At 60.8% G+C, this 13,715-nt stretch overlaps 1 protein-coding gene across 1 annotated transcript; it reads left to right on the top strand.

The window, feature by feature from the left end:
• Positions 1 to 10,961: 10,961 nt before the first annotated feature.
• On the top strand, positions 10,962 to 12,590 carry FOXC1 (forkhead box C1; the record flags this gene model as incomplete). Its single annotated transcript, XM_082847951.1, has 1 exon — positions 10,962 to 12,590. One exon carries the CDS (start codon positions 10,962 to 10,964, stop codon positions 12,588 to 12,590), a length of 1,629 nt encoding a protein of 542 aa, XP_082704077.1.
• Positions 12,591 to 13,715: the final 1,125 nt, after the last annotated feature.

Below are 13,715 nucleotides of genomic sequence, written 5' to 3'. Positions count from 1 at the left end.
GGGAAGGTTCACTCCTCCGTCAGATGTTGCTTGCAGGGCTCAGCCGTTCGTTCCACTGAAGTAATTGGGAGAAGCTCCTTCTTTCCACAGGCCTGCACTTCATCATGTGTTTTATTTTGGAGCCTTTCATGGTGCACACCGAATGCGGGCAGAAGTTGGACCAGGCAGACGTTTAACTCCACACTGAGATGGAAACTATTCGCAGAGAACACCCACACTCGATGCAGGGGAGGGTGCGGGCCCCGCAGACACAGCGCCTGGGGGTGACCCCTGCCCAGTGCCTGCTCTAGGTGGACCCCGTCCGCCAGGTGGGCTGCAGGCCCCTGCCCCGCAGCAGATGGCACGACCTTTCACCCGGCAGGAAGGCCCCAGAAGGTTCCCGACTTTGGTACAAACACCGCCTTCTGCCAGGCGTAAGTATTTGCTCTGAGCCCGTGTGTGGCTGGGTGGCTGGGTGACTGGGTGACTCCCGACAAGAGCCTGGGTTCTTGCTGCACTCAGCTCCCCAGACACTCAGTTCCAGGATGTCAGCTGCCAGGGCTCTGATCTTGCTGCCTTAGACCAGACCTGCCGTAGGAGGGCGCAAGGGGGAGCCCTTCCATCACCACTGCCCCCCAGATCCCTGACCCTCCCCAGGGCACAGAGGAAAATGCATGCTATAGAAGCAAGTTGCACTGAAGTGTTAGAGTCATGTATCTTTTAAAAAAGAAAAAAGAGGAGGCATCCTTGAACAAAAATACCCTATGCCCTCCCGAAAAGAAAAAAAGTCCAGCCAGCGCACAGAGGGCCCACCCCGCGTCTCGGGCTCAGACTGAGTCACATAACCACAGTCATTCTGCTTTTTAACAGAAGGTGATATCCACGGAAGACCCATCAAACCTCTTCTTCAAAATTTTGGTCCCCGGTTTGATTTCTTTTCTGAGCTCACCTCCATTCTCTCCTGCCATTCCCCCACCCCAGCTAATCTTCAATTTTAAATAGAATATAAAATGGCCAGAAGTGGGGCACAGTGGAGGAGGATGAGTTGGATCTACCAAGACATATATTCGAGTGAACTGTTCACAATTCAAACTTTTCCTAAAAGACAAAGAACAAATCGCGCACCCACCCCCGTCTTTCTCCGCCTAATGTAGACACTTGCAATAGTTGTTTGTCTGGTGGATAAAACTGAAAGTTATGCAGATATTGGAAAACCAGATCCAGACACATCAGAGAAATTTGTTTTTCAAGGGACATGACCAAGAACTTCGAATCCAGCACTTGACCTGTATTTAACATGACTCTGACCTGCTAGGGGATGCTTTCTGGTTACCTACTTAGAAAATGTTTGGCGGCGAGTAACACAGCTCTTTCATGAGATCCACAACGGGCTGTCAACACCATCTGATAACTGAACCTCCCTGAAATCAGCAAAGGTACAGCGATACCATCAGGAAAGCTGACATAGCAACAGTGAGAGGAGGAAAAAGAGAGTGAGGAAAACTTGTTTACTTCATTTAGTGCATAATCGAGGAAAATTCAAACTCTGCCAAACTAAGGAGAAATATGAAACACAGATTTTTCGAAATTCATTTAAAAGTAAAAGGAAGTGTGATTGCAACGCACTAGCCCTCTCTTAAAATATCCAAAGACAGGCTAACGTGGACCAGGCATCACAACCTGGGTGGGTCTGAGCCCAGTCCAGAAGGAACAGTGATGCTTACTAGAAAACGAACCCACTTCCCGCAGACAGTGGACACTGTGACTGGTACTAGAGAAAATGTGCGGCTGTATTCGCCTTGATGCGAGGAGGGTGGGCCCGTTTGTTTTCCTATTCTGTAAAACCCCTGCCAGGCTCCTGCCAAAACGTTTTCCCGGTGACATGTCTGCCTGCCTTTGGACAGGTTCCTTACGAAAACAAATACACCAACCAAATCATCTTTGATAGCAAGGACTCATAACGGTAAACCATGAAAACTACTACGGGGTGTTTCTTAGGAAGGCAGCAGGTACCACGCGGAATTACCGCGCAAAGCAGGGCAGCTCCTCCTGGCTAACCGGGCGGCTCCCAGGAGGCAGCAGCTGTGAGCGACTGGCTCTTTCTTGGCGAGTAACTGATGTCCCCGCTTTGGGCAGCGAGTGGTCCTCTCCCTAATGAGTCACGGTGCGTATACATGTTGTCTGCTTTAGAGCAGAGATAAGTATAAAAACAAACCACTATTACAAGCGCACACTCCAATAAAAAGAGAATGTCTCCTAAGACGATACTGGCACCTTATAAAAGTGTAATTTAACCTTATCTAATCTGGAGCCTGTTTCATCACAGGGATGGCCAATAATGTAAACCTTTGTGAGAAAGGGCGCAGGAGAGGCCCAGGCCGGTGGGTGGGCAGTGGCAGCCTCTCCTGGGACGCGGCCGCTGCCGCTGCGAGGCCGTCGGTGCAGACTGGGTCGTCCGGGAAGGTAGGTGAGAAAATGATGGATGAGTCGGGTACAGCGAAGCAAAAATGGCCGAGAGAAGCGTTTCCTCTTCCCATCTGTTCAGGAAGGACGTCAGCAAGACAGACTAAACACAGGCCCCGGTGCGGGATTTCGTGTGTGCCTGTGTGGACAGCACAGCCCGGCCTCTGAAAGGACCTTCCTCCGCACGCAGCGGGGACAGGCAGGGGGGCCAGACGCCCACGCTGGCTGCTCCTGAAGAGAAGCAGGGACAGTCCCAGGCTGTCGCCACAGCGGGCCGGCGGGGGCCGGGGTCCCCAGGGAGTCTGGCCCAAGGTGCCCACCGCCTACTGTGGCCGCCAGCAGAGGGAACGCACCCGCCAGGGCCAGGACTCCAGGCTCTTTCTGGGAAGATAGAGGAATTCCTGGCCTGGGGGGCCCCTGGGTGGGGTCCAGCACACGTCGCTGCCCTGTTCCCCGGGAGAGCAGAGCCCCTGCTCTGGAAAGGGTCCGCCCCCGCCCCGCAGGCCTGGCTGAAGTGGTGGTGCCTCCTCTGGCTCCGCCCCTGGCTCTTCCTACCGCACTACTGGCCTTTGGGTCAATCTTCCAGGCCCAGACCGAGTCCCAGGTGGGCAGAGGAAGGACTCTTTCCCACAAAGGGAAAAGCCCTGCCCCTCTGTTCCTCCTCGCTCCCACCCACCTCTCGCCTTCCCCACCCCAACCTGATTCGACCAACGGCCTCCTTGCCTTGGACACCGGGGTGGGGCGGGTGGGACTGAGGCTTACGAGCCAGGGTGACGCGCTGGGTGGGGGGGTGGGTATCGTCCACTTTCAGCAGTGGGTGGTCTGAGCCTCAGTGTCCGTCTCTGTGGCATGACAGCCAGGCAGTCCCCCCCCCCCCCCCACCACAGGCTCCTGGAGGTCAGTCAGGCTTGAAACCTGACATCCACTGCCCTGTCTCTCCCCCTCCCTCCCCTCTCCCCCTCCCCTGTCTCGTGAGGGCAGAGCTAAGTGCCGATGTTTCCAGCAGGGTCCTGAGCTCTCCTGGCCTGCAAGGCCCTGCCTGGCTGGTCTCCCTGAGCCTATAAGGACAGGCCATGAAGGTGGGCGGGCGTTAAAGCTCAGGTCATCCTTCCTTCGCTTGTTTCCAGGAGAATCGTCCTGGGGGCAACGGGATGGAAGGGAAATCCAGGAGAGGAGCCCGGCTCACACTCAGGGGCGAACGCGCCAGCAGGGCCTCTAGTACAGCGTCTCTAGAGCACGGGCGTGGCTCCGCCAGCCAGCACAAGTGTATTTGCACACACAGCAGACTCGGGCACTGAGGAGGATGGACATCCTCCCCGTAGTCACCGGTATTTACCTCCCGGCCAGGGTGACGCATCCCGCTGCTGGGATAATGCTGAACAAGGAAACCGCTATCCATTTGTCGATTAAGTGGATTAGTCCCCGTACCATGATCTGAAATACACATTTTAACATCTGACATTGAGATCAGACTTACCACTGACAAGGTTTAACAGTTTAACGTTTTCTTCTCTTGGCACATAAACGATGTACCTTATCATAAAGGGCATCTTAGGGACAAGGACACAGCAGAGTAAAATCGTGAGGGATGGTGTGTGACCTCGGGCAAGTCCCTCACTCTCTCTAAGCCCAGCTTCCTCCTGTGTAAGATGCACATGACAGCGTCCACGCCAGGGTTAAATGAAAGGATTACTCTCAACGCTGGGCAGGACGACCAGTGAAGTCACTGCCGTCTGAGGGCCTGCGGTGAAGACCCGAGAGCTGTCCCACCAACAAGCTCACCTTCACCAGGGTCCGCGCGCTGCCCCGAGCACGGGTCTGTGTGAAGAGGCCAGCTCTGGGGCATGGAGAGATGTTCTCTGTGACCCCAACCAAAGCGGACCTCGGGAAAAGTAAGCTCCGGGTTTGTCTCTCGCCCTTAATTTAGAGTTTAACCCAACTCCACTATTGGCCTTAAAAAATATGGGAGCGACCACAGTGAATGCTACGCACGTGGCTCCTTCCCTTTCATACATTTATTCCTACTTATTCTGCGGAAATTTGCCTCCCTATTCGCCATAGTTTATCTTTTCTTATATCTTCGTTTCCAAACTAAATAGCGCTGACCCGAGCACACCCTGCTCCCGCGCCAGCGGCTCGCGGTGCTGCCGACGATGCTCCGCGGAGGTCAGTCCGGTGCGTCGCGCGTCGTGCGGCGCTTGGAATGGAGACGCGCGTGGTGGGGATGAGGACCGATCCGCAGCCGCCAGCCCCGCCTCCCCCGCCCCGTTCTCCAAACAGGTTCTTTGGAGGTTCCGTTTTTCATAATTAAGACTAAGGAGCGGTTAAAAAACAGAAGTACTTTTTCCTGGAAACCAGCGTCTTAATTTGCAGCTTTTATTGGCAAACCTGGCTGCCAGTAAATACAGTCCTTGGCATCTCCCAGAATGTAATTTACTTGAGGAGGAGGCCCTGCTTTTTCTGTAACATGCACATCAATTAAAGGGGCCGCTAGGAAGGAATGTGGCCGGTGACTGCAAGCCTCCTAGGTCACCTAGGGTCCCGGGAACAAAAGCGCCCAGGCCCGTGCCTGGGTGTCCGAACCGGTCCCTCCAAGGGGCCTCCCGACCGGACTCTTCCCTCCGGGGAGCTGGCTAGGTTGCAGGGTGCGAAAGCCAGGAGCCAGGCGGGGCCCTCCGGCGGCGAGGCCTCCCCCGGGTCCCCTTCCTCAGAGCCCCCTCCCGGGCGCCGCTCGGAGGGGCTGGACCGGCCGGAGGTGGGGCGTCGGGTCGCACACGGGAGGCCGCAGACGGCAGGGGGCGCTCGGGGCGCGTGCAGGGCCGGCCGGGGCCGGAGCCCACCGCGGTGCTCGGGTTGGCCGGGGACCTGCGCCCCGGAGCCCGGAGTTCCAGCCTCGGGGGTGGCCCTGCGGCTCCCCTGCTTCCCCTCCCGGCTCTCACGGGGGCGAGGCGGGAAGCCTGCGGGGGCCACCGGGACGCGCTCCCAGGTGCAGAGGCACGCGAGGACCCGGGAGGCAGGCGGGACGGAGCCAGGTGCCGGCGGTCCCGGCCGAGGGCCCCGCGGCCGCCCCAGGGCCTGGGGGGAAGGCCAGCCGCGCCCTACGCGCACGGACTGGGCGGGCGGCGCGTCCCAGGGCCTGGGGCGTCCAAGCTCAGGCTCCTCAGGCCGCTTCTGGGCGGGAGGGGGCGCAGCCCCGCGCGTGGGGCCCCAGTGCTGGGCTAGAGAGCCGGAAGCCCGCCGCCCGCGGGACCAGGCCCCGCCGGGGCAAGGTGCGGCCGACCCCTCCCCGCCCGTGGGGCCGGCCTGTCTGCGGGTCTGTCCGCGCACCAAGGCCTTTCCTCCGACACCCGGAGCCCACGCGTGGATGCAGAAGGCGCCCTCGCGCCGCATTCGGTGATGCCCGCACCGCGCACCCCGGGGCCCCGCGGGTCGTCGGCCGCGCCCGGGATGAGCCCCCGTCGCGGAAGATGGAGTGGCGGGGCCTCTCCCCTTCCAGGCCAGGCTGCGCCCCAGTCTAATGGGGACCCGGATGGGAAGAAACCGAGGCGCGCGAGTAGTCCTTTATGTTAATCCACCCTTACCAAATTTTATTTTTGTCCTTGATGGTTAACGACAGGGGACAGTTCGCATCTGCATCTAACTCTTCCTGGACAAAGGAAGCCCCAGTCATGCGTAGCCAGGCACCGAGGTTGAAGCTTCCCGCGAGTCCTGTGGCCCTTTCTTGGTACTCAGCTCGCGCTGGGTCCCAGAAATGCTCTGGGAGACCGGGCTTTCCTGCAGAAGGGCGACAGGTGGTCCGACCCGGGGGAACCCCGAGCAGGTGTTGGCACACTCCCTCCCGTGAGAGTAATTAGTGGGACGTCCCGTCGTGGGGATTTGGGGGGCATTAAATTACCCCATCCTATAAGCTTCCTGTGGAGGCTGCCCTCGGGAGGGCAACTGTGCAATTCGTTCAATCATGGACATCACTTTGTCTTTAAAACAATCAAAAAGCAAACGCTCTTTTCATTTATCGTAGGAATTATTTTTCTCCTAAGGAGGAGGCTGAATCAGGAAGGCTGCATTAACAGAACCTGTACTCAGAAACCCCCCAAATAAGAGAAAAGTCGATCTGCCCGGAGTCTTGGCCACTAAGACGTGGGGTCCTTGTCCCTCCCTCCGCGGATGAACAGCACTTCCTGCCCGGCGGAGGGTTTGATAACGAAAAACGGCCACTGACGCCCGCGTATCGTCTCCCACCCTGGGGCTTCAGGTCTTCATAAACGAGGCCACGTGGAGAACTTCGACAAAAACCTAAATAGCTCAAAGACACCTCGAAACAGACGTGGCTACAAATGCTTGCGACTTCAGTCTAGCGGGGAAGCCTTTAGGACGCACTGTCAGATACCACGCGTCTCCCGACAGCGAAGGGCGAGGGGGAGGGAAGGCTTCGGGCGTGCAGAGCCCCCCGCCCCCCCAGGCTGCCCCGTCTAAAGGGGCGGCCCGCCTTTCTGGACTCCCGAAGCTCCCGGTCAGACCGGCCCTAACCCCCCGACGGGCCAGCTTCCCGAGCCTAGAGCCGGGGCGCGGATAAGCCCAGACAGCGGGCGGTAAGGGCCTGCGCGTGTCCGGGGAGAGTCGCTGCCCAGGGCTGGGGGGACGCTGGAAAGTTCCCGAGGGGTCTCTGACAGGAGGACAATCCTTGCACCTTGGACTGGGCTCACCGCCCCACCGGAACCCTTTTCTGGACTCGCGGGGCCCCCTCCCCAACCCCTATCCCGTTTTTCTTGAATTGAAAAGAAAAAGAGCTCCTCCGCTGCTGGTGGCCAGCGTTAAGCCACCGCCCCTCCCCCTCTTCCTGCGGTGTCACCATGCCGCGAATCGGGCATTTCCTGGAGTGCTCGCCACCTCTCCCTTCCTGGTGCTTTTCCAGCTAAGGCCCCGGAGGCCTGTTCTGCGTATCGCTGTGACGTCACGCCCCTCCCCAGAGCTGAGACCCCTCGGGGGCCCCGGGAATTGTGACCCCGGCTGGCGGGTCAGGGAGGGGACGGGGCGGAGAGGACCAGCGACAGTCCCACCAAACATCCATTACCGCTGTCGCCTGCGGGACCTTCAGGCCGCAGCCGCGAGGTGTCAGAAAAGCAGCCGAAGGCTTCCTGCGGGGGCATTTCTGCCAATTGAGTTAAGGGTTGCGGGGAGACAGTGATTGAACCACCCGCGGAGCAGCAGAAGGGGGCATCAGAAACTCCAACCTGAAAATAAAAACCGTAACCTACTCCCCAAAGACTTCATTTCTGCGCCTTCATGTTCAAATACCACCACCGACAACAATAATAACATAAGTCGAGTACTTGAAATACAATCAAGCCGTTTAGTGGAGGTTTGCTTCCGACGAAGCTTAAAAAACACAAACGCAAAGCTCTTTTCCTGGCGAGTATCCTGAGCTCGACCAGGAGAAAGATGATCTTCGTAAACTGCACCCCGCCTTTTTCCCGCGCGCCAGACACTCATTTCACAACGGCCACTTTTATACCCGAAGCGGGGCCCAGCACAGCCGGCTGTCGGATTTGCAGTTTACTAAGGAGCTCTTTCCACCTCTCGGGCCGCGGAGCCGGGAGCAGGGGAGGACGCGCGGGGACCGGGGCAGCGCGGCACCACGTCTCGCGCACGAGCCGGGCGCGGCCCGTGCTGGGAATACGGCCGAGTCGCCATCGCCGCGTAGGTGCCCGCGCACCGCGAGCGGTGGAAACGCGGTTCAAAGGCCGAAGTCGCCAAACGCTGAGGCGTTCGGGACGACCACTGACTTCCTTAGCCTCCAGGCTGAAGCCGGGGAGCCCACAAGGCCTCGACCAAAGGAGCAGATTCCGTCCGGGTGTGGGGCGGGGGCTGGACACGAATGCACTTTTCGTGTCGCGGGGCTTCTCCCCCCCCTTCCCTCACACGTGTTTAGGAGTCTTCTGATGATAAATCAGTGTTTTCCTCCAGACGCGGAGACGGGGCCTTGTGGACGCCCAGGAAAGGAGGCTGGAGCGGCCCAGGTGTGGAGCAGGCCAGGCAGCACCCGGGAGCCAGGCTTCCGGGCACCCGGCTGGTTCAGAAAGAGCAGGTCCTCGCGTATCTCCATGTCAGGGTCCACTCCGAAATGCAACATTTTAAAACTGCACAGGCCCGCGCCCTAACTCCTAAACTGCAGCTGCAGCTCAAATTGTGCAGAGGAGAAAGCCGGATTCAAGCCGGGAAGCCAAAAGGGTTCCCGACACGTCCTCGCAGTTAAAGATTGTCAGGAATTGGAGGGTGGAGGTGTGAGATGCGCCACGCTGCTCATCTTCACAGCCCCCTAGACGCGCCAGTTCCTCCAGCTTTACAGGAAAGGGCCCGGAGGGGCTGTTCCAGCGTTGCCCAAGTGCAGAAGCGCGCTGCAGGAGAGGAGGCCCATCTCCTTCCTGCCCGTGGTTTCTCTCCCTTTCCTTCTTCCCATTCCATCCCAGTTCCCCGGAAACTGCAAGTCTCAGGCGCTTGCACAGGGATTAGCCGCTGTGCTCATCCCCAGGACCCTCGAACCGCCCTGCAGGTGCGATTCTGAACGTTCCCCCAATTACACTCGTTATCTCTGCAAGCCGGCAGCCACGCACGTGCGGAGAGGAAGGTGGGACGTATTGACTTGCTTCTTGTCATCACACCTGCTATTGTCACTGAGCCCGCAGGCTGACCCCTGCTCTGAGCCGAAAGGTGCCGGACTCGACAAGAGGGGGCGGTCGCGGCGAATCCCGAAGAGGAATTGGGGTAGCCTCCAGGCTCCAGCAGCGCGCGGAAGACACCCACGCCGCCGACCACGGCCTCAAGCTCCTGGCAAGGCCCCATATCCCCCTCCCTTATTTCTACTGGGGAGGGATCGCAGGGACGGTGAGGTGGGGGCAACAACTCCGCCCCCACCGGGAACGGAGCTCGGCTGTGACTGAGCCCTTAAAACCGTGCCCTTTGTAAGCCAGCTCAGGACTGGAGAACTTCCAGGTGGGGAGGACTGGAGAACTTCCAGGTGGGGAAAACTGGAGACCTCTGGGAGCCTAGGAGCCTGGCGATCAGGGAGGGGAGGGGGGAGGGGGGAGGAGGGGGGAGGGGGGAGGGGGGAGGAGGGGGGAGGGGGGAGGGGGGAGGGGGAGGGGAGGCAGGGGAGGCAGGGGAAAGGGGAGGTGGGGAGGGGAGGGAGGGGAGGCGGGGAGGGGAGGCGAGGAGGGGAGGCAGGGGAGGGGAGGCAGGGGAGGGGGAGGGGAGGCGGAGGAGGCGGGGGGAGGCAGGAGAGGGGGGAGGGAGGAAGGAGAGAGGGGGGAGGGAGGAGAGGGGGGAGGGGGGAGGGGGGAGGGAGGGAGGGGAGGGGAGGGGAGCGGAGGGGAGGGGAGCGGAGGGGAGGGGAGGGGAGGGGAGGGGAGGGGAGGGAGGGAGGGGAGGGGAGGGAGGGAGGGAGGGGAGGGGAGGGAGGGAGGGAGGGGAGGGGAGGGAGGGAGGGAGGGGAGGGGAGGGAGAGAGGGAGGGAGGGGGGGAGGGGAGGGGAGGGGGGAGGGGAGGGGAGGGAGAGAGGGAGGGAGGGGGGAGGGGAGGGGAGGGGGGGAGGGGAGGGGAGGGGGGGGAGGCCCGGGAAATCCCAGTGCTGGAGTCGACCAGGCCGGCCAAGGAATGGGAGAGAACCAGCGCGAGTTGGGGCTCGAGGACGCGGTGACATCTGGGAGCGGCGGACGGAGAAAGGGTCTACGGAGGGCCCGGCAAGTCTGCGGGAACAATGGACGTCCAGCGGAGGGCCCGGGGTGGGGGACAGGGCCTGGCGCGGGCGGCGGGGCGCGGGGCCGCACGGCTGCGGGCGCGGGCGGGGCTCCGGCGAGGGCGCAGGCAGGGGCGCGGGCCGGCGCGCGTGTGGTCAGCCCCGCGGTCCTCCGCGGCGGGGCGCGGGCCGGCGCTGCTCGGCCTCCGGCTCCTTCGGAGGCGTTCCCGCCTCCTATTGGCTGCCGCCGCCGTGATGGGGCGGGGCTCCACTGCCCGGAAAAAATGTAACTGCGTAAAAAAGTCCTCGCCTGGGTGACGGATGCTCAAAAGTTCAGAAGTTTTCCCAATGCTTCCTTAAGCGGGCGGCGCGCGAGAGACTGAAAAAAAGGTGACGCGGGCCCGGGCAGGCAGCCGGCGCGCTGCCCCCCGCCCTGGTTATCTGGCCGCCTTCGCCGGCGGCTGGGGCAGAGCCTCCTGGAAGCGCAGGCGGCGCGGCGAGCCGGACGTCTGCTTGTTTTCTAGTTCGGGCTCCTTTTTCCCGTTCCCGCCTGGAAGCTGCCGCGCGCGTTCTAGGCCGTCGGCCGCGTCCGCGTCCGGCCCTCTCCGCCGCCCCAAGCCTCCTCGGCGGCCGGAGGCGCCCCGGAGCCGGGCGAGCGCAGGGGAGGCGGCGGCCCGGCACCAGCCCGCAGGCCCGGACTCGGACTGGGCGGCCGGCCCAGCGAGGGCGGGGGGCGGCGGCGGCGGCGGCGGCGGCGGCGGCGGCGGCGGCGGCGGCGAGCGGGGCCATGCAGGCGCGCTACTCCGTTTCCAGCCCCAACTCCCTGGGAGTGGTGCCCTACCTCGGCGGCGAGCAGAGCTACTACCGCGCGGCGGCGGCGGCCGGGGGCGGCTACACCGCCATGCCGGCCCCCATGAGCGTGTACTCGCACCCGGCGCACGCCGAGCAGTACCCGGGCGGCATGGCCCGCGCCTACGGGCCCTACACGCCGCAGCCGCAGCCCAAGGACATGGTGAAGCCGCCCTACAGCTACATCGCGCTCATCACCATGGCCATCCAGAACGCGCCGGACAAGAAGATCACCCTGAACGGCATCTACCAGTTCATCATGGACCGCTTCCCCTTCTACCGGGACAACAAGCAAGGCTGGCAGAATAGCATCCGCCACAATCTCTCGCTCAATGAGTGCTTCGTCAAGGTGCCGCGCGACGACAAGAAGCCAGGCAAGGGCAGTTACTGGACGCTGGACCCGGACTCCTACAACATGTTCGAGAACGGCAGCTTCCTGCGGCGGCGGCGGCGCTTCAAAAAGAAGGACGCCGTGAAGGACAAGGAGGAGAAGGACCGGCTGCACCTCAAGGAGCCGCCGCCGCCGCCGCAGCCCGGCCGCCAGCCCGCGCCCGCGCCGCCCGAGCAGGCAGACGGCGCGGCGCCCGGAGCGCAGCCGCCGCCCGTGCGCATCCAGGACATCAAGACCGAGAACGGTACGTGCCCCTCGCCGCCCCAGCCCCTGTCCCCGGCCGCCGCCCTGGGCAGCGGCAGCGCTGGCGCCGCCGCGGTGCCCAAAATCGAAAGCCCCGACAGCAGCAGCAGCAGCCTGTCCAGCGGGGGCAGCCCCCCGGGCGGCCTGCCGGCGGCGCGGCCGCTGAGCCTGGACGGCGCGGAACCCGGCCAGCCGCCCGCGCCCGCGCCGCCGCACAGCCAGGGCTTCAGCGTGGACAACATCATGACGTCGCTGCGGGGGTCGCCGCAGGGCGCAGCCGCCGAGCTGGGCTCTGGCCTCCTGGCCCCGGCCGCCGCGTCCTCGCGCGCGGGCCTGGCGCCCCCGCTGGCGCTGGGCGCCTACTCGCCGGGCCAGAGCTCCCTGTACGGCTCCCCCTGCAGCCAGAGCCCCGGCGCGGGCGGCTCGGGCGGGGGCGGCGGGGCCGGGGGCGCCGGGACCTACCACTGCAACCTGCAGGCCATGAGCCTGTACGCGGCCGGGGAGCGCGGCGGCCACGTGCAGGGCGCGCCCGCGGGCGCCGGCGCCTCCTCGGTGGACGACCCCCTGCCCGACTACTCCCTGCCCCCGGCCACCAGCAGTAGCTCCTCGTCACTGGGCCACGGCGGCGGGGGCGGCGGCGGCCAGGAGGCCGGCCATCACCCTGCGGCCCACCAAGGCCGCCTGGCCTCGTGGTACCTGAACCAGGCGGGCGGGGACCTGGGCCACCTGGCGAGCGCGGCGGCGGCGGCCGCGGCGGGCTACCCGGGCCAGCAGCAGAACTTCCACTCGGTGCGGGGGATGTTTGAGTCGCAGCGGATCGGCCTGAGCAACTCCCCGGTGAACGGGAACAGCAGCTGTCAGATGGCCTTCCCCTCGGGCCAGTCCCTGTACCGTACGTCAGGGGCCTTCGTCTACGACTGCAGCAAGTTCTGACCCCTCCGCCCTGCCCGCCTGCCAGCCGAACTGAACCGGACCCCAGAGCAGAAGCAGCCAAAAGAACCGTCGATGCAAAACCGAAACCAAAAACCCAATTTGTGAAACGTTCACGAGACCGGCGAACAGAATCCCTCCAAACTTTCAACTCATCAGCACGAAGAAGAGCATTTTCTTAAAAGATGGATTCGGAGCCGCCTCCACTTTGCCTTAACTCAGTAAACAGAACCGTAAACTGTTTCGTACAGAGACAGCAGAGTCATGGTTTGTTAAAGGACAGTGTTACTCCAGATAACACGTAAGTTTCTCCTTCTTTTCAGAGAGCACGCTTTCCTCCTCCTGTCCTGTCCCTTCCCCTGCCGCCTCCTGCCTTCACGTCTCACCTGTAAGATACTATTTTATCCTCTTGAAAGGAGGTAGGAAGTCCCCGTATATGAAAATCGCTTTCTTTTTATCCATGGACTTGTTTTAAAATGTAAATTGCAACATAGTAATTTATTTTTAATTTGTAGTTGGATGTCGTGGACCAAACGCCAGAAAGTGTTTCCAAAACCTGACGTTAAATTGCCTGAAACTTTAAATTGTGCTCTTTTTTTCATTATAAAAAGGGAAACTGTATTAATCTTATTCTATCATCTTTTCTTTCTTTTTGTTGAACATATTCATTGTTTGTTTATTAATAAATTACCATTCAGTTTGAATGAGACCTATATGTCTGGATACTTTCATACAGCCTTAATTATTATAAGAAAAAAGATTTCAGAGATTAAAACACTAGAAATTATCAATTCTCCTAAATCTCTGAAAAAAAAGGAGACACCCTGTGACTATTCCTTGTCAAATTTCACATAAAAGTCTTTTTTTGTTTAGATTTTTTTTTTCCTGCAGCATCTTCTGCAAAACGTACTGTATAGGCAGCTTGCTTTGTGGCTAGTAAAAAGAGATTTTCCTTAACAGATCTGAGCTGGCATATACACAAATTCATTTCCTCAGTAATGACTGAACATGATTTGGAAATGTTAAGCCCATGAATCAGCAGCGGTCTCACCGCAGTGATACCTGTGTGTGGAGAGAGGTGGCTATGCCTCCAGATACACATAATGAAGATTTGGCTTGTGTATCCCA

Source organism: Leucopleurus acutus (assembly GCF_964270905.1).
Source record: "Leucopleurus acutus genome assembly, chromosome: 10".
NCBI classification, from domain to species: domain Eukaryota; kingdom Metazoa; phylum Chordata; class Mammalia; order Artiodactyla; family Delphinidae; genus Leucopleurus; species Leucopleurus acutus.
The sequence above is the reverse complement of the archived record's forward strand: the minus strand, read 5'-3'. Positions and strand labels throughout refer to the sequence as shown.